Source organism: Globicephala melas, chromosome 1 (assembly GCF_963455315.2).
Source record: "Globicephala melas chromosome 1, mGloMel1.2, whole genome shotgun sequence".
Taxonomy (NCBI): domain Eukaryota; kingdom Metazoa; phylum Chordata; class Mammalia; order Artiodactyla; family Delphinidae; genus Globicephala; species Globicephala melas.
The window spans coordinates 155,823,398-155,843,856 of record NC_083314.1 but is presented as its reverse complement, the minus strand read 5'-3'; the positions used below and the strand labels follow the sequence as shown (position 1 = coordinate 155,843,856).

Here is a 20,459-nt window from a genome sequence, read left to right as displayed (position 1 = left end):
GAAATACGCAGAGAAATTGCAGGTTTAACCTACTTAGCCAATTATCAACAAAACTGGCTTATCTCAGCAAACATTTACTGAGAGTCTACTGTGTGCCAGGTACTCTGCAAGACATTAGGAGTGCAAAGACTTAGAAAGGGTCCTTGTCCTCAAGGAGTCCAGCTAGCTAGAGACACAAATATACTATAAGGAGATAAGTGATATAAAGTTTATAAGAGAGAGATTAAAGATTGACTTACAATCTTCTCTAAATATTATGATCATTAAACATTTAATGTTCTAGGTATTTAACTGGGTACTATCGGGAAATAATGCCTCTTTGTCTCACCTCTGTTGAGAGTTTATTTTCAGACTGAAAAAATTCTGAAAAAAGGCTACAAGGCCGAATAACCCAAACTCTCCAAACCAACAGAGCTCAAGTGCCCAGAGGAGCTAATGAAGGTGAGGGAAATCTACAACAGAGACCTAGAGGAAAACCAGCAGAATCTAGAGCTGTGGTTGTTTGTAAGCCGGAAGTGAATTAGTCCATCAGGGGATGCTTGGCAACGCCTAGAAACATTTTTGTTGTCACAATTTGGGGGTGGGGATGCTACTGGCGTCTAGTGGGTAGAGGCCAGGGATGCTGCTAAACATCCTACGATACACAAGACAACCCCCTGCCCCCACAACAAAGAATTATCCAGCCCCAAATGTCAAGAGTCTCAAAGTTGAGAAACCCTGATCCAAAGAAATTTCACCTCGGAGAAACACCCCAAAAATCTGTACAGCCAAAGGTCCCACTCCTTGAAGCTCCAACCCTTTGGGGTTGGCATGCTGTAGGATGGCCCTAATGAGTGTGCTAACCAGCAGAGACACTGGGCAGATCCTGGAGCTCTGTCAAAGTGCTGGCTGGCTATGATGCACCAACACAGCTGTCTACAAGCAAAAGGAAAAGCTACCCCCCACTAGTTTGGTTCCATCCTCTCAAGTCATCTTCCCCCTTTTGACTTCATTTACTTCCTAATCCAAATTAGATGCTGAAGCCCTTCAATCCCTTTCTTGCCTCTAGGGATTACACCTGCCTTGAAAACCACAATCTTGGATTATGCATCAATATAACTATCCATCCACCTTCTCTGCTGGCTGCCCACCACTGCTCCATGGATATCTCCCTCACTGAGATCACTAACGAACCCTGACTGTCAAGTATAACATTCTTCTGCTAAGCTCTCAAAACATGTAATGGAAATACAACAATCTGATACTCCTGAGCTCTCCTTCATAAATCATTCTCCTTTGGGGACTTCTCTGGTAGTCCAGTGGTTAAGAATCCTCATTCCAATACAGGGGATGCGGGATCGATTCCTGGTCAGGGCACTAAGATCCCACATGCCACAAGGCAACTCAGCCCATGCGCTGCGACTACTGAGCCAGAGCCACAACTAGAGAGAAGCCCATGCGTCGCAACGAAAGATCCTGCATGCCGCAATGAAGATCCCACGTGCCGTAACTGAGACCCAACGCAGCCAAATAAATCAATAAAATAAAATTCAAAATAAATAAATAAATCATTCTCCTTTGGGACTTCAAATGGCACCATCTTCTCCAGGTTTTCTTCCTATCTCACTGGACCTTCCTCAGTTTACTTTACTGAGGCCAGCCACTGATCTATTAGCAATGTCTGTCATGGGAATAATATGGAGAAATGGCAGTCTTTATGTCATCTACCTGCCATTTCTGTACTACAAACTTTCTCTGGGTGACCCCCATGGCTTCTACAACCATTTTTTGTGCTGATAACTCCCGAAATCCTATCTGCAATCTAGTTCTCTCTCATGATGCTAGAACTGTACATTTAACTGCCTAGTGGACATTTCCATCACCTATGAGAGGTATAATAATATAGTGATGAAGCGGTTAACAGTACGGACTCTAGAGTCTGCTTGCCACGGTTTAAATCCTGGCTTCACAACTTACTAGCTATGTAACCTTGGGCAAGACAGTGACCTCTCTGTGCCTCATAATCCTTATTTATAAAGTAAGAATAATCTTAAATCTACCTCAAAGGATTATTGTAAAAATTAAATAAATGATACAGCAAAGCATATGGAATAGGCCTGCCCTATAGGAAGCAGCAATAAATGTTAGGTAGCTATCATCATCATCATCATCATCATCACCCCAAACAGGCACCTGAAACCTGCTATGTCCAAACTGACCTCCTTATCTTCTAACCCATACTTGAGTGAACCACCTCGATAATCAAACCGAAAATCTTTAAGTGATCCTAGTATCTCTGTCTCTCTCCCCTCACATTTCCAATCTGTCTCAACTTCTATTCACACAAGTTCCTAAAATTATCTCAAAGCTTATCACCATTACATTTCCCACTGCCATTACATCAATTGAAGGCTTCATGATTTCACAGCTGAACTGTTCCATCAGCTTCCTCATTGATCTTCCTTCCTTTAGCGTATAACTGTTCCAATTTAGTCCACACTGCAGCCGGTGATCTTTCTAAAATGAAAATATGGCTTCATGCAGCCCCACACTCTGTAGCACCACCTCTAACGAAAGCCTGCCTTGAGGTCTCTCCCAATCCCCCTCCACCCATGCTTGTCCTCCATGTTTCCACAATACCCTGTATTTACCTCTATCACAGAACTTCTTGTACATGTCAAGTATTTTGATCTCCCCAACTAGACTACAAGTTCTGAGGGAAGACTGTATTTTATCTCTAGTCTCAGCACCTGGTACAGTGTCTAATACATGGAATATACTAAATTAGTACTCTGTGCCAGAGGTACAGAGTGCCAGATCTTATGCTAAGAGTTTCACACCCTATGAAATTATGTTGCCTCATTTCACCAGTGAGGAGATAGAAACGTAGACACATTAGGTAACCTGCCTGAAGTCACATAGCTAGTTAGTGGCAGTGACAAACTTTGAATCCATGTCTTCTAACTTCACAATCAGTGTTCTTTTCCCACTATGTTGCTAATCTCTGCTCTGTACAGATCAGCTTTGTGACTTTGGAAAGTCAGTTTTCATTTCTGGAACCTCAAGTTCCTCATACCTAACATCCCTTCTAGTTCTAATAGCCCAAGCTTCAGGAAAAGTTTTGGCATAGGAGGATAAAAGGAAAACTTTTTTTTTTTTAAAGATGTTGACACTAGCCAGAAAGTTGATTTTCCTTTTTGATTAAAGGAATTTGAATTTGGTTATTCAACTGAAGAGTTGTTGAAGAGCAGAGAAAAAGTCAGTCTCTTGTCTAACTTTTCTTTAATAAAAGGATACCTTTTTAAAAAATTTACACTTCACTACATTGGAAACAATGGATTAGCTGCAGGAACATCATGGCAGGCAACTACTCCTTTTAGCTTTGTTTAGCAGAGATTCAACTGCAGACATGTTGAATAAACAGCCAGATTAAGATGCCCAGGAAGCAGGAGAACCAGTACCTTGACCTGTTCAGTCAGTCTGGTAAAAGGAGTGGTTTGGAATTTATAGTGCCAATCATGACTTTTATTTTCTTATGGTTATCTCTCTTCAAAGGAAAAGGGATTAGAATCACATAAAGCTATGCTTATCAAATTAAGAAGTGCACACAGGGCTTCCCTGGTGGCACAGTGGTCCACCTGCCAATGCGGACACAGGGGATACAGGTTCGATCCCTGGTCCAGGAAGATCCCACATGCCACGGAGCAACTAAGCCCATGCACCACAACTACTGAGCCTGCGCTCTAGAGCCCGTGAGCCACAACTACTGAGCCCGCGTGCCACAACTACTGAAGCCCGCGCGCCTAGAGCCCGTGCTCTGCAACAAAGAGAAGCCACCGCAATGAGAAGCCTGCACACTGCAACGAACAGTAGCCCCTGCTCGCCGCAACTAGAGAAAGCCCACGCATGGCAACAAAGAGCCAACGCAGCCAAAAATAAAATAAAATAAAATAAATAAATAAGAAAAAAGAAGTGCACACAGCGAGTTCCCTGGTGGCCTAGTGGTTAGGATTCTGGGCTTTCACTGAAGTGACCTGGGTTCAATTCCTGCTCAAGGAACTGAGATCCCACAAGCCTCACAGCACAGCCAAAAAAAAAGTGCATACATAATGTTTGTGATGTATTCTTCCAGAGCATCAATTACTTGGTGGCAACAAGAATTTGAAACATTTGTACGTCTGAATAAATACAGACAGATAAGAACAGAGAATGCAAAATGAGCACATACTTGTAAGTTAAAATGAGAAACTTTGCAATGCGGAGTCTATGCTGTGGCTGCTTAGAAGTCCACCTGCAGGGGACTTCTCTGGTGGTCCAGAGGGAAAGAATCCACCTTCCAATGCAGGGGACAGAGGTTCACTCCTTGGTTAGGGAACTAACATCCCACATACCGCGGGCAAACTAAGCCCACGCACCACAACTACAGGGCCCATGCGCCCTGGAGCCTGTGCGCCACAACTAGAGAGAGAAAACCCGCAAGCCACTACTAGAGAGAAGCCCGAGCACTGCCAACGAAGAGACCGCGTGCTGCAACGAAAAGATCCCGCGTGCCACAACTAAGACCCGACGCAACCAAAAATAAATATAAAATTTAAAAAAAGAAAAAGCAAAACGTTAAAAAAAAAAGTCCACCTGCAAACACTGATGAAGCATGGATGTTAGGAAATTCAGAGATAACGTATCCAGTCTTATCATCTAAATTTTATGTTGAGAATACTGAGGCTCAGAGAGCTCCCCTGGCCATATAGTTGATGGTAGTGGAGGCAGGACTAAAGCCTAGATGCTCTGCCTATAACCCAAGCTGTTTCTGCTGCCTCTTATCAGTAGAAGTTTTATCGTCATTTGACTCTGGTCTGTTCGCTTGCTTGAAGTAATGAATTCCTACTGAGGTGGAATTAAATTCAAGAAGCTGAGGAGAATACAGCTACCATACTCTTGAGAACCTTGAAGGGGTTCAGTGTAAGTGTGACAGAAAGCTAGAAATATGCACACAGACGATGCCATGTGACTATAATGCTGAGACAGAAACAAAAGGGCTACTTTGAGAAAAAAACAAAGTTAATGATAAAGTTTCTATTTTGTGGCCATCTTTACAGCCTCAAGATTGGCCCACTTTTGATGGTTTGAGTGATATTTTCTCTTAGGATAGCTATGATAGAGTATAACAGCTGAGATACTCCATTATTTGGAGGTATATGTCTAAGTTAGGGAGAGGAGTATAGCATAATAGAACCAGAAAATCCAGGTTCAAATCTGGCTCTACAGCCCAGTTAGCCTTCATCTGTCAGGTTATTTAAGTATCTAATTTTCCTTTGCCTCAAGTTTGCCTCTGTAAAATGGGGATAATAACAGCATCTCTACTCCTCACTGGGTCATTCTGAGGATTAGAGTTAATACATGTAAAATGTTTGGAACTGTGCCAGGCAAATGGTAAGCAGTACACAAATGCTTGATATTACCTATATTTAATTGCTGGTGGTTAAAAAACATTTTCCTTGGCTCTTTGAGATAAGTTCCCTGACTAGGGTTCGAAAGGAGAGAAACAAAAAATACCAGAGCTGAAAGGAGCTTTAGACACTGAGACAGACAGACACTGTATGGCCCACAAAGCCTAAAATATTTACTATCTGGACTTCAATGAGTCTGCCGATCCCTGATCTAATCCAATCAGTTTCCCCTCCCTAACATATCCAAAGAGGAAATTAAAGCCCAGAGAGGAGGGGCTTCCCTGGTGGTGCAGCGGTTGAGAATCCGTCTGCCAACGCAGGGGACACGGGTTCGAGCCCTCGTCTGGGAAGATCCCACATGCCACGGAGCAACTAAGCCCATGCGCCACAACTACTGAGCCTGTGCTCTAGAGCCTGTGAGCCACAACTACTGATCCCATGTGCCACAACTACATAAGCCCATGCACCTACAGCCCGTGCTTCACAACGTGAGAAGCCACTACAATGAGAAGCCTGCACACTGCAACGAAGAGTAGCCCTCGCTCTCCACAACTTAGAGAAAGCCCGTGCGCAGCAACGAACACCCAACACAGCCAAAAAAAAAAAAAAAAAAAGCCCAGAGAGGGGTAGTAACTTTCCAAAGTTATATATACAGTGAGTTAGTAGCAAAGCTGGGACTAAAACCCAGTTTTCCCAGTAAATAAAACTGCCTACCAGGCTAAATAAGTGGGCTAAATGAAAACCTTAAAGACTGACTATAAATTAGGAGAGAATACTGGCACCTGAAGAGTTAGGCAAATCACCTAATCCGAATCAACAGGTATTTATTGAATACTATAAGCCTAGGCATCAGTATTTTTTTAATGCTCTCTAGGTGATTCCAATGTGCAGCTGAAGGTAAAAACCATTGTTACAAGTATCGTACTAGGCAGAAAGACGTTAAAAAAAAAAACAAACAAACAAAAACAGAGAGAGAGAGAGCTAGGAAACTGGGTAGCTAACCAAAGGTATCCAGACCTAAGTAAGCCTGGACAATGCAGGATCCCATGCTTCATCTGCATCTACCTGCACAAATGTGGAGGAGACTCCAAGGGGAGAGCAACATGCACAGTGAAGGCAAGGAGGCCCAGGACATATCTTCATTCACACTAGAGAATCAACAATACCTTTTATTCACATCTGTAAATTCCAACAGTTCAATGGATTCTAAACTTCAGATGTCAACTCTTTCTAAAAGAATACTAAAACTAACTTGTACTCCTAAAAAGTGTATAAGAATATACAAATTAAAAACCTTTTTTTTTTTTTGGAAGAACCTAGGGGCAGGACAGGAACAAAGATGCATATGTAGAGAATGGACTTGAGGACATGGGGAGGGGAAAGGGTAAGCTGGGACAAAGTGAGAGAGTGGCATGGACATATATACACTACCAAATGTAAAATAGATAGCTAGTGGGAAGCAGCCACATAGCACACGGATATCAGCTCGGTTCTTTGTGTCCACCTAGAGGGGTGGGATAGGGAGGGTGGGAGGGAGACGCAAGAGGGAGGAGATATGGGGATATATGTATATGTATAGCTGATTCACTTTGTTATACAGCAGAAACTAACACACCACTGTAAAGCAATTATACTCCAATAAAGATGTTAAAAAAATAAAAACCTTAATATGGCAAAAAAAATTCATAAAAGTCAAAAGACAAATGACCAACTGAAAAAATATTTCCAACTCATGAGACTGGACAAAGGGTTAAAACTCATAATACACAAAATGCTCTTACAAATTGATAAACACAAAAATGAAAAACATTATACAGAAGTAGGCATAATAGGTATTGAACAGGAAATTCAAAAAAGAAAAACACAAATGGCCAATGCACCCTTAAAGAGACAATTTACCTCAGAAATGAAATTTAAATAAAATCCATTTCTTGTCTACCAGACTGACAACAATGAAAAGATTGATAACACAAAGAATTGCAAGGGTACAGGGAAATAGACATACTACCGGTACAAACTTTTTTGAAAGCAGTCTGGCAATATGTATCAAAATGTAATGTGTGCAGCTCAAACAAAAAGAGAAGGGACCCAATTTAAACAAAACAAACAAAGGACCTGAATAGACATTTCTCCAAAGAAGATACATAAACAGCCAACAAACACATGAAAAGATGCCCATTAGTCACTAGGGAAATGTAAATCCAAACCACAATGAGATACCACTTTCACACCCACTAGGATAGCTATAACTTTTTTTTTTTTAAGGTAAATAAGTGTTGGAGAAGATGTGGAGAAACTGGTGTCCTCATACATTGATGGTGGGAATGTAAAATGATGTAGCCATTGTGTAAACCAGTTTGGCAATTTCTCAAAAAGTTAAACACAGAATTACCATATGATGCAGCAATTCCACTCCTAGGTATATACCCAAAATAATTTAAAACACATACTCAAATACATTACACATATGTCCATAGCAGCACTATTCACAACAGCCTAAAGGTGCTAATGTCCATCAACAGATGGACAAACTGTGATCAATACATAAAATGGAATATTATTCAAGCATGGAATGAAGCACCAATACACGCTACAACCAATATAAGTGAAAGAAGACAGCCATAAAAGGTCACATATTGTATGATTCCATTTCTATGAAATATCCAGAACAGGTAAAATCTATAGAAACTAAAAGCAGACTTGTGGCTGTCAGGGGCTGGGGAGGAGGGGAAACTCAAAATAGTGGCTTAATGAGTACAGGGTTTTCTTTTGTGGTGATGGAAACGTTTTGGAACTAGATAGAGGTAGTAGTTGTTGTACAACACTGTGAATGTACTAACCAATGAATCGTTCTTTTCTAGTTTTTCTTTTGGCTACACCGCACAGCATTTGGGATCTTAGTTCCCCGACCAGGGATCGAACCTGTGCCCCCTGTCCAGGGAAGTCCCTGAATTCTTCATTTTAAAATGGTTAATGTTATGTGAATTTAACCTCAATAAGAAAAATAATATAAAGTAAGCATATACTCTTGGGACTTCCCTGGCAGTCCAGTAGTTAAGACTTTGCCTTCCAGTGCAGGGGGAGTGGGTTTGATCCCTGGTCAGGGAGCTAAGATCCCACATGCCTCAAGGCCAGAAAACCAAAACATAAAACAGAAGCTATATTGTAACAAATTCAATAAAGACTTTAAAAATGGTCCACATCAAACAAACAAAATAATCTTTTAAAAAAAAGTATATACTCTAATAAAGCTCTTAGAAAACTGGAAGAATAAGAAAGTAACATGTACATCCTCTCATCCAGCAATCCCATTCCAGAAATTTACCCTGAAGAGAGAATCACACAAATGCAGAGATGTTTGTGCAAAGATGTTCATCTCAGCATCATTTATTAAAGCAAAAAGAAAAAACAAAAAAACCCAAAAAACTAAACCTACTAAATGTCCTTCAGCAGAAACCTGGTTAAGTAAATTATGATACACCTATAAAATGGAATACTACACAGAGATTAAAAACAATAATGTAGAAAGTCGGACAGCTTACACTATCAAATTTCAAGACTTATTATAAAGCTACAGTAAATAAAGACAATGCAATACTGACAAAAGAACAGACACACAGATCAATGCAACATATGAGAGGCACCAGAAGTAGACCCACACAAATACAGTCAACTGGTCTTTGACAAAGGTGCAAAGGCAGTTCAACGGAGAAAGGACAGTCTTTCAAAATCAGAGCTGGTACAACTGGACATTCATACGTATCTCACACATTTTACGAAAATTCACTCAAAACAGATCACAGGCCTAAATGTAAAATGAAAAGCTATAAAACTCATATATAGGGATTCCCTGGTGGCGCAGTGGTTGAGGGTCCACCTGCTGATGCAGGGGACATGGGTTCGTGCCCCAGTCTGGGAAGATCCCACATGCCGCGGAGCGGCTGGGCCTGTGAGCCATGGCCACTGAGCCTGCATGTCTTGAGCCTGTGCTCCGCAACGGGAGAGGCCACAACAGTGAGAGGCCCGCGTACCGCAAAAAAAAAAAAAAAAAAAAGACACTGTGAAGAGAATGAAAAAATAAGATACAGATTAGAAGAAAATATTTGCAAATAACATGTCTATATAAAGGATTTGTATACAGAATATATGAAAAAAAACTCTTAAAATTCAACAATAAGACAGCCCCCCCCAAAAAAGATCTGACAGACACTTCACCAAAGATATACAGATAGTAAATAAGCATGTGAAAAGATGCTCAACACCATTAACCTTTAGGGGAATGCAAATTAACCACCATAGATACCAGTACACACCTATTAGAACTGCTAAAATTAAAAACAACAATACCAGGGCTTCCCCGGTGGCGCAGTGGTTGTGGGTCCGCCTGCTGATGCAGGGGACACGGGTTCGTGCCCTGGTCCGGGAAGATCCCACATGCCGCGGAGCGGCTGGGCCCGTGAGCCATGGCCGCTGAGCCTGTGCGTCCGGAGCCTGTGCTCCGCAACGGGAGAGGCCGCAACAGTGAGAGGCCCGCGTACCGCAAAAAACAAACAAACAAACAAAAAAAAACCAAATGCTGGAAAGAATACAAAGAAACAGAAATTCTCATTCACTGCTGGTAGGAATGCAAAATGGTACAGTCATTTTGGTAAATAGTTTAGTAGTTTCCTATAAAGTTAAACCAGTCCTGTAAAGTTAAACCACTAGCTATGTTTATAATAGCTTTCTTTACAACTACTAAAAACTTGACACTCAGATGGCCTTTCACAGGTCAATGAACATATTACGTACAATGGAATAATACTCGACAACAAAGAGAAATGGACTCATGCAACAACACTGAAGAATTTAAATGTATTTTGCTAAGTGAAAAAAGTCAGACCCCAAAAGCTGCATGTTGAGTGACTAAATGTATGTGACCTTCTGGAAAAGGCAAAACTATAGGGACAGAAAACAGATCAGTGGTTGCCAAAAACTGGTGTAGGTAGAGGAGTTGACTACAAAGAGGCCACATAAGGCAATTTTTAGAGTGATGGAAGTGTTCAGTATGGTACTGTGATGGTGCATATCTGACTCTCTCCATTTGTAAAAACCCACAGAACTGTGCACAACAATGAATGCACTCTACTGTATGCAAATTAAAAAAAATAATAGCCAGAATGTCTGAAGAACCAGGACAGAACGCAGACTGCAATAACTGAATCTAATTATATTACAAATGTATGACATAACCTCACTGGAGGGGGGGTGGGGAGGAGCTGACCTAAGTAACTTTGTAAAACAATGTTATGACTAGATACTATATGGCTAAAATGAACAAAAAGAACTGAACACAAACATCATACTGTAGTTGGTAAATTTGTTCTCACAGTATTAACTACTTAAACTACTTTACAGGTTGTACAAATAAAATATTTGTAGACAAGGAGAGCCAGTTTCCTTACTCTGAGAAAGAAGTCACAAATAAGCAAGAAGGGAAGATTAATATAAACCCGGTAGTGGAGCAGAGTCAGAGATATCAGTATAAATTCATGTTTATTTTAATATACATACAGATAGATACAGAAATATAGATATTTGTGTGTACATGAATTAGTATATATACATATGTTTCCTAGCAACAAGCACATTTAGCACCCAGCTCTTGGTATCTAAATACCATTCACCAAAAAAAGGAGCCAGGGGGACTTCCCTGGTGGCACAGTGGTTAAGAATCTGCCTTCCAGGGCTTCCTTGGTGGCGCAGTGGTTAAGAATCCGCCTGCCAATGCAGGGGACACAGGTTCAAGCCCTGGTCCTGGAAGATCCCACATGCCGCGGAGCAACTAAGCCCGTGCGCCACAACTACTGAGCCTGCGCTCTGGAGCCCGCGATCCACAACTACTGAAGCCCGTGTGACACAACTACTGAAGCCTGTGTGCTTAGGGCCTGTGCTCCGTAACAAGAGAAGCCACCGCAACGAGAAGCCCGTGCATTGCAATGAAGAGTAGCGCCCGCTCGCCGCAACTAGAGAAAGCCCGCACGCAGCAACAAAGATCAAACACAGCCAAAAATAAATAAGTAAATTTAAAAAATAAAAATAAAAAGGAACCAGGGCTCCTTGGAGAAATGGATGATTCTAGGACTGGAGCAGGACAAATGTAAGTTGAAAGCATCTTGTAATGCCAGAAAGGAAGTGCTAAACAAACAAATATGGGGCATGCCAAAGGACACAAGAGTCAACATGAAAGAGCACCCAATAACCAAGTTGAAATAATTTGAACAATCAAATAAATAACTTAGTACTGGATTATAACCCAGGAAATAAAATAAATATCCCTACTGATGTAAGTAAATAGGAGAGAGAGGACAAATCTCTGCAAAAGAATTTCAATAAAAGTAGGAGGACTTCCCTGGTGGCGCAGTGCTTAAGAATCCACCTGCCAATGCAAGGGACACCGGTTTGATCCCTGGTCCGGGAAGATCCCACATGCCATGGAGCAACTAAGCCCATGCGCCACAACTACTGAGCCTGTGCTCTAGAGGACGTGAACCACAACTACTGAGCCCTCGTGCCGCAACTACTGAAGCCCGTGAGCCTAGTGTCTGTGCTCTGCAACAAGAGAAGCCACCGTAATGAGAAGCCTGCACACTGCAACGAAGAGTAGCCCCCACTCACCGCAACTAGAGAAAAGCCCGCGTGCAGCAATGAAGACCCAATGCAGGGACTTCCCTGGTGGCGCAGTGGTTAAGAATCTGCCTGCCAACGCAGGGGACACAGGTTCGAGCCCTGGTCCGGGAAGATCCCACATGCTGCGGAGCAACTAAGCCTGTGTGCCAGAACTACTGAGCCTGCATTCTAGAGCCCGCAAGCCACAACTACTGAGCCCGCGTGCTACAACTACTGAAGCCCTCACACCTAGAGCCCATGCTCTGCAACAAGAGAAGCCACCTCAATAAGAAGCCCACGCACCGCAACGAAGAGTAGCCCCCCGCTCGCCACAACTAAAGAAAGCCCGCGTGCAGCAATGAAGACCCAACACAGCCAAAAATAAAAAGATAATAAATAAATTTATTTTTAAAAAAAGACCCAACACAGCCAAATAAATAAATAAAGACCCCCAAACATACACATAATTTAAAATAAAACAGAAGTAGGAGGAATGAAGGAAATTACCACAATAATTATAGCAGGAAAGATTCATTGATAAATGTTAAAATTAGGAGGTGAAACTTTAAGGAAAAACAAGATATCTGCATTGCCTCAAGCAACTCCCCTAAAATATTAATTACTGTGGTGCTTTTAACATATGCCCACAAATTCTTTGATAGTCCTCCCTTCAGGATGTGGAGCTTAAATCCCCTCCCGTTCAATGTGGGATGGACTTAGCAACTCATTTCCAACAAAGAGAGTATAGAAAGGAAAAATAGGGATTTCCCCAGCGGTCCAGTGGTTAAGACTCCGAGCTTCCACTGCATGGGGCGCAGGTTCAATCCCTGGTCAGGGAACTAAGATCCCACATGTCACACGATACAGCCAAAAATAAATAAATAAATTTTAAAAAATGAGAAGAAAAAGATTTAACTTTACAGTAGAGGAAGCTGGCAGACACAACCTAAACCAAATGATCAAGGTTAACGTCACTAGTTGATGTTAAATCATGCTGACATTATACCCTGATACGATGCAATGAGAAAGGTACTTCACCTCTGTGGTATGCCTTCTCAAAATTCATAATCATGTGAAACCGTCAGACAAACCCAAACTGAGAGACAATCCACAAAACAGCTGACCAGTACACTTCAAAAAGTAGCAAAATCATGAAAGACAAGGAAAGACCAAGAAATCTGTCACAGATTGGAGACAAGCAGACATGAGGACTAAATGTAATATGGTATCCTACATTGGATCCTGAAACAGAAAAGGGACATCAGTAGAAAAACTGGTAAAATCCAAATGAAGTCTCCAGTTTAGTTAACAGTATTGTGCCTGTGTCAATCTCTTGGTGTTGATAAATGTGCCATGATGATATGTTAATTTTAGAAGAAGCTGGGTGAAGAATATACAAGAACTCTCTGTACTATCTTTGAAACTCTTGTGTAAATCTTATAATTACTTCAAAATTTAAAAACTAACAGTAATGTAGAACAGGGTTTCTCAACCTCAGTACAATATATTGATATTTTGGGCCAGATAATTCTCTGTTGGGAGGAGCTGTTTTATGCATAGTAGGATGTTCTGCAGCATTCCTGGCCTCTACCCACTAGACGCCAGGAACCCACCTTTCCATTTGTTACAACCAAAAACGTCTCCAGAGATTGCCAAGTGTCCCCCGGCGGGGGGGGGGGGGGAGGCGGGCAAAATTACCCCAGATAGAGACCGAGATGAGGGTTCAAGAAAGTAATTTTTGGTAGGGGTGAGATAATAATAGGGCCTACCTAATAAGGTTGTGGTGAGGATATTAAATGAGCCAATATATGGCAAACTTCTAGAACACTGCCTGACATATATTTTATTATTGTTATTATTTTCAGTATTATTATTATTCATGGTACAGTGGTAAGAGCTTGAACTCTGGCTGACACAATGAGGAAGGAGCAGCGGTAAAGTTCCAGCTCAGAAATAGGGCCCCAAAGGTAAGCAAAGAGACAAACAGGACCCTGGTCTGATTCAAATTTATCTAAAGAATCCAACAAACTATACAGGAAACCACAACCAGTTCAGTTAAGCCATACTAGAGTATATGCAGAGCACATAGGTGAATTCCTATATACCCAAATAACTTAACACCCCTCAAACATACATTCCTTCTTGAAGTGGAGCTGTTTCAACACCCTGCCCCAGGCACTGAAACATCAGGGCAGCACCTCATCCTCACAAATCTGAAACTGCAAGTCCCATTTGTGCTCTCCTATGGTTTCCCATTCAGCCAGTAGTCACTTCTCTTTCCTTACATAACATGGGAGGTTTGACTCTAAAGTTCTTCCCACAGCTGCAAAAAAACTGAATATATATGTACAACCCACCCAAGCTTAATACTGTAGCCAAAGGAAAACCAAATTCACTCACAACGGATCTGAACACAGGGACCTAGAAATTAATATATATATTTTTAGATGAGTCAAAAATTTTGAGATTTCCTCTGGCCTACTCTCAAGCTCAGTCCTGTAAAACACTGCCTCTGTAAGTTGTGGAAAGTAGCCTCTGGATAGCCCTCATTTCTCCTAGTTAACAGATTTTTCTAGCTTTCATTTTCATGTCCTAGTAAGCCACTGTGATCCACTATCCCATCTCTACTTTCATATCTCTCCCCCATGCAACCCAGATCTCCCTTGAGCACTAGCAAACAGTCCTTTGGTAAAAAAACACTGCTCCTAAATTATGTTCCAAAGCAGACAAAGAATGCAGAACTCCACATTTATTAGGTGACACATAGCTTGCTTACTAGTCAGACTGCCAAAAATAATTTGCTTCCCCTCTTGTAGGTTTAGGCAAACACAAGGGAACTGTGCTCCTATGTATGACTACTGCTTCTCCACAGGACTTGAAGAACTAAGGCATTAGAGATACTTCCTCTCTATAAACCCAAATAGAACACTGTTTATTTTCTCCTGGCATATAGTTGGTAGTCTGTATTTCCAGGCAGCCATTGTACATCTTTTGGCAAGTGCCTTCAAATTTCTCAGTACAATGTTTCATCCAGTCACTGAAGGCAATGCATTGTACCTTAAATTTACATGCCAAGAAAAAGACTCAGACTGAAAAGAAGACCTTCAGTATCATCTTCCTGCAATATATCAGACACTACACATGAGTTAGAAGACCCAGATCCAATTCCCAGGTGTGCAAGTGTCTTGCAGTGTGATCTCTAGTCTGCTCTTTAATCTTTCTGCACCTCAGTTTTTCCATCCTGGAAAACAGGGATTGTATTACCTGTCCCTCCTTGAATTTAGACTCTTACTGCTAGCTGAGAATATTTATGCTTCTACAACTTGTGAAACTGGGGTTTGGAAAACTCAGAAAATTAAGCACAAAATGTTTCTCACTTTTGTCAGACCTACCATGAAAAATCCACAGTTGAGCCCAGCAGAAGTCCCTAAGCAAGTAATCCCTCAGAAAATTAGTTCTGACTTCCCACTCAACAGACCACTGACACAAGAATGAGAAGTGAGGGGCCAGGCAGGACGTCAGGTGCTACATGGCTAAAAAAGCAAGTCATTGTCTATTATGTTCCCTGACAGTATTATCACCCTAGACACACTACCCTTAACACTCCATTGTGGTTTTATCTCAAAGAAGCTACCTCAATACTTAGAGCACTTACTTCTTCAATGTTTACGAAAAACAAGCACTTTCCCTGGATGGGAAGTGCCCTGCTGGAATTGCCTTGGGATGACCCTACAGTTAAGGTAGGACAAAGGGATGACAAAAGGAGTATGAGGTGCAAGAGAATTTAAGATTTAAGGCAGTGTTTTACAATCCTTTCTGAGTCACTGGTACAATTTTGAAATACAAAACTCTGGGCAGCATTCCAAAAGAGATTATTAAAATTCAAATACTGGTTTTTAGAAAGATCAATTTGGAAACTTGAAAAACCTTTCTAATTATCCACTTTCCATTAGGTCCCCCTTTAGTCTGCGTGGCTGTCACAACAAGGAAGTTTACTGCTCTGTCTAGGCTCTCCACAAGGCCTAGTTTCCCTCTGTTCCACTAAACACTGCCTTTGGTATCTTCGAATTATTGACATTAAATTATATCTCCGCTGCAGTAAGTTTCAGCCCCCTAGCAATGCATCACATGGCCAACACTCAACTTGACAGATATCACTATGAATTCACACTAAGAGCCACAATACAAATCCTAAAATACATTTTATACCCTGTTCAAAATGTAGCACACTCCTGTGAAGGATCAGTGTCATACAAGTTAAGAAATACTCTCTAATAATTGAATCCCACAGCTCCTGCCTCATTTAAAGGGATAACTTTGTGTATAGATAAGGCAGGCACTGAGCGTGGAAAGTAGAGACCTATGTCCAACTCCAGGTCTGCTACTTACTATAAGACCTTGTAACTGTTTCCTTAACTGTGAAGTGATAATAATGTCTACCTTACAAGGTTATTGTGAGGATAAACAAGCATATGTAAGCATTTTAGAAACAGTGCTATTCAAATTTAATTCTGCCTGTGGATTTAACTAAAGCTGAAAAAGTTCTTTTAAGAAGCTGGTTAGGGACTTCCCTGGTGGCGCAGTGGTTAAGACTGCCTGCCAATGCAGGGGACATGGGTTCAAGCCCTGGTCCGGGAAGATCCCACATGCCGCGGGGCAACTAAGCCCGAGCACCGCAACTACTGAAGTTCATACGCCTAGAGCCCGTGCTCCGCAACAAAGAGTAGCCACCGCTCTCTGCAACTAGAGAAAGCCTGTGTGCAGCAACAAAGACCCAACACAGCCAAAAATAAATAAATTAATTAATTTAAAAAAAAAAAGCTGGTTAACTCCAACATTAAGAATGTCATTTGTTCACATGCTTACAAAAATTTTCTGCAATCTCAAGTCACTGAAAAGCATTATCTCCTTCCATTGGCTAAAAAGCAAGCAGAGTAGCACTACCCTACGAGGGGCATGGTAAGCAAGGGGAGAAATGAAGAACTGCGTATACCCACAGTGAATGGGGCAGAGATACTTTATTTCATTATTTGAACTGAAAAGTAAACATTAAAGGTCAAAGTTTTCCAACGGGTCTGAGAGGAATATATCCACGTTATGAATATTAAACACAACCTATTGCCAGTTCAGAAAGCTCAATTATCTTCAAAGTGTTTTTCACACATTAATTAATCCTCACAGCATCCCAAGGATGAAAGAAATTTAATTTTCATATTCTAGTTATTTATAACAACAGGAAGAATCTAAATGGATCGTGATGTGCCATTTTGATAAGACAGGTCAACAAATGTTTCATCAAATGTTAAGGATCTACCATATCATCAGCACTATATAAGGCACAAAGTGTCTAACTGATGTGGCCTATTTCACATCGAGCAAGACCTCTAGCAAGCTCAACCTTATGGTACACAGCTATGCGTAAAGAAACATTTCTGAATAGCGGATAACAGCAATTACAGAGCTATAACCAATCCTTATTGCCAGAAGCTGCTAATTTACTTAAAAACATTTGTAAAATTAAGATGTTTTATTGAGAACGCTTTCCTGACAAGGACTATGTGTGGTACATGAGGAAGAGGCAGAAACAGGGAGCAACAGTGTGCTGTGTTCTTTTAAATAGGATTGTCAGAGGCCTCAATAAGATGACATCTAAGTAAAGACCTGAACAAAGAGAGGAAGCAAGCCACATGCTTATGTAGGGGAAAACATTCCACCAGGCAGAGGGAACCTCTGAGTGTAAGAGTCCTAACACGGGATCATACCTGCTGCATTCTTCACACACCCACTAGACTTTCCCCATGGATGTCCTGCTGCAACCTCCACTGTGCCCCGCCAGATCTTCCTGACTTCCAGGCTCACCATACTCTCCCAGGCACACAAACCTGAAACACACTGTGTGCACTGCTCTCTTCTTTCCACAATCAGTGACCAACTCATACTGTAACATGATACTACCTTCAAAATGTTACATCTTTCTCTTCCATTCATTCCCACTAACATACCAGCCCCAAATTACAAAACATTAAGACTGCAATGGACCTTAGATATTATCAGTGAAACGCCATCTTACCGAAGCCCGTATAACCCAAGTCTCGGAAGTATCGAGCCAAAGATCTATAATTACTACATTCTTGGACTTTTTTTTTGGTATGCCCCTCCCACCCACCCCCAAATTCAATTCATCAGCATACTGCTCACAAATGAATGCTTCTTACACACTGTCTTCATCATGTTACTCATCCCCCATTCCACAATATCTACAATACCTGTTAAATAGTCTCCTTTCACTGTCCTACATGCACACTAAGTTCATTTCACCTTCTAAATCTTCATTCACAGTCCTTCCTTTGATACAATGCCTTTTCTTCTTTATCTATCTAAAACTCACCTATCCTTCAAGTCCCTTTTCACAGAGCTTTCCATGACTGTATCAGCTTTCACTGATTTCTCTCCTCAGAAATTCTATGGTTCATCATAAGATCTAACACGGTAGTCTCCCTCCTCCCCCTTCCCATCCCCACCCCTTGCAAAGCATCATCAATAACTCACTTCAAACACGTATTAACTTGCTTTGTTTCATGTTTATCTGGACTAAAACTCCTTGAAGACAGGATTGCAGTTTTGTCTCTCCAAAAGGGCCTTGCAGAAAATAGCACCTAATCATATTTTTAGCACTTACTGTGTGCCTGATATTGTATTAAGTGCTTTACATATTTAATCTCGTTTAACCATCACAATAATATCATGTTATTGATATTATTCTTCCTCTTTTACAGAAGAAACAAAGACATGAAGAGGTCAGGCTGAGGTTGCATATCTTAGAAAAGGCAAGGCTGGGATTTGAGCTAAAGTCCGCCTCTCAGAGCCAGCACAAAGCAGAGGTTGTGAACAAAGGTTTGTTGAATTATCCTAATCATCTGATGTGTGTTGATGGCCGTGTCATCCCCCATGAATTAATGAGGGTGGAAACCATGCCCAGAGTTTACGGGGTACAGTGGGGAGAAGGCCTGCCCCTTCCTGCTGAATACCCATCAGGCGCTGGGTTCAGCTCCGGGCATTTCACCGAGCATCTCATTTACACTGTGAAAACTCTTAACTTGTAATTCCTCCATCGGAGATGTACCCCAAATGTCACCCATCCTCAATCGGAGCACAAATGTTCCCAGGTGTGATGTGTACACACTCCTTCTGGGCCTCCCTGCGGCTCAAGGAAGAGGGCAAAGCCTGCTGATTCCCATCAGCCGCTAAGTTAAAAATCTCAGCATCATAAAGCATTTGCCAAGTGCCTGGACTTTTTCAGGACAGGCCACCCTGCTCTTCTTTCTAACACTCATGTTCTCACTTATTAAGCACCAGAGCCCTGTGAAGTAGGCGGCATTTTCTCCACTTCTCAGATAAATAGCGTCCCCCCAAACCGACGCTGTTTAGGTCACGTGGCCGATGGCAGATGAGGGAAGAGAATCCAGGTTTCCTGACTATCCACCCTGCTTCATTCCCTCAGCAGACACTCGTAGATGGTAAATGATTTATCCTGGTGTCGCTGGGAACTCTAAATAGCAAAAGCTCTGGAGTAATTTTCCTTCAAAAGGTATATAATGGACACCTATAGGTCAACCTTATATGTTCAAATACCATCTCCACGTATAGTCGTTTCACCTCCCTAGGTGAATTCCCTCATCGGTAAATGGAGATAGTAACAGTACCTACACCAAACAGTAATATCCTGAGAAGTAAATGAAATGATGGCAGTGAAACAGCTGGCACGATGTCCGGCATATAGTGGGCGCCTAGGAATTATGGGTGCCCTTTCCCGGCCCCCTCCGCCCCATAAGCCTCGGGGTTCACCCACTACCATTAAGCGACAGGGTATCCACTCAGCCAGAGGCCCACGCACGGCCTCCGGTTTACCAGGCTGGGGACAGCCGCACTGTCATACCTGCATGGAGTCAGCGCTGACGATCTCGCCACCGAGCCGCTGGCCTAGCTGTAACGCCAGCGTGGATTTGCCGGTGCCCGTGGCCCCGAGAATTACTACAAGAGGCAGTGTCCGTTTTAGGCCCCGGAGCCCAGGGCCCGCAGACACAGCTCGTGCAGCCGCCACCGCCGCCATCTTAAAGAAGTCTACGCTTGCGCAGGAGCAGCTGTCCCCATGGCAACCGTCAGTGCGCCTGCGCGGACCTCGGGCTCTGAAGGGAGGGTGCGGAGGGAGGAAGGAGGTGAGGGACCCAGGTCCCCATGCTCAGAAGCTCCTGCTGTGACTGCCGTCAACTAGCTGCTGATGTGAGAACCTCAACTACCTCCTCTCTTAAATGGGGCATGGCAGTCGTATCTAAAATAGATCTATCCGTATTATTCTCTCTTTCACGGCACCCAGTTCTTTTTCTT

The 20,459-nt window shown here is 42.1% G+C and overlaps 1 protein-coding gene across 1 annotated transcript in view; it reads right to left on the bottom strand.

Moving 5' to 3' along the window:
• TRIT1 (tRNA isopentenyltransferase 1) overlaps positions 1–20,184 on the bottom strand; it is a 43,747-nt gene extending 23,563 nt beyond the window's left edge. Inside the window, exon 1 of the mRNA XM_030868224.2 lies at positions 20,011–20,184. Coding sequence (XP_030724084.1) covers positions 20,011–20,184 — 174 coding nt within the window. The remainder of the gene's footprint in view (positions 1–20,010) is intronic.
• Between the last annotated feature and the right edge of the window lie 275 nt (positions 20,185–20,459).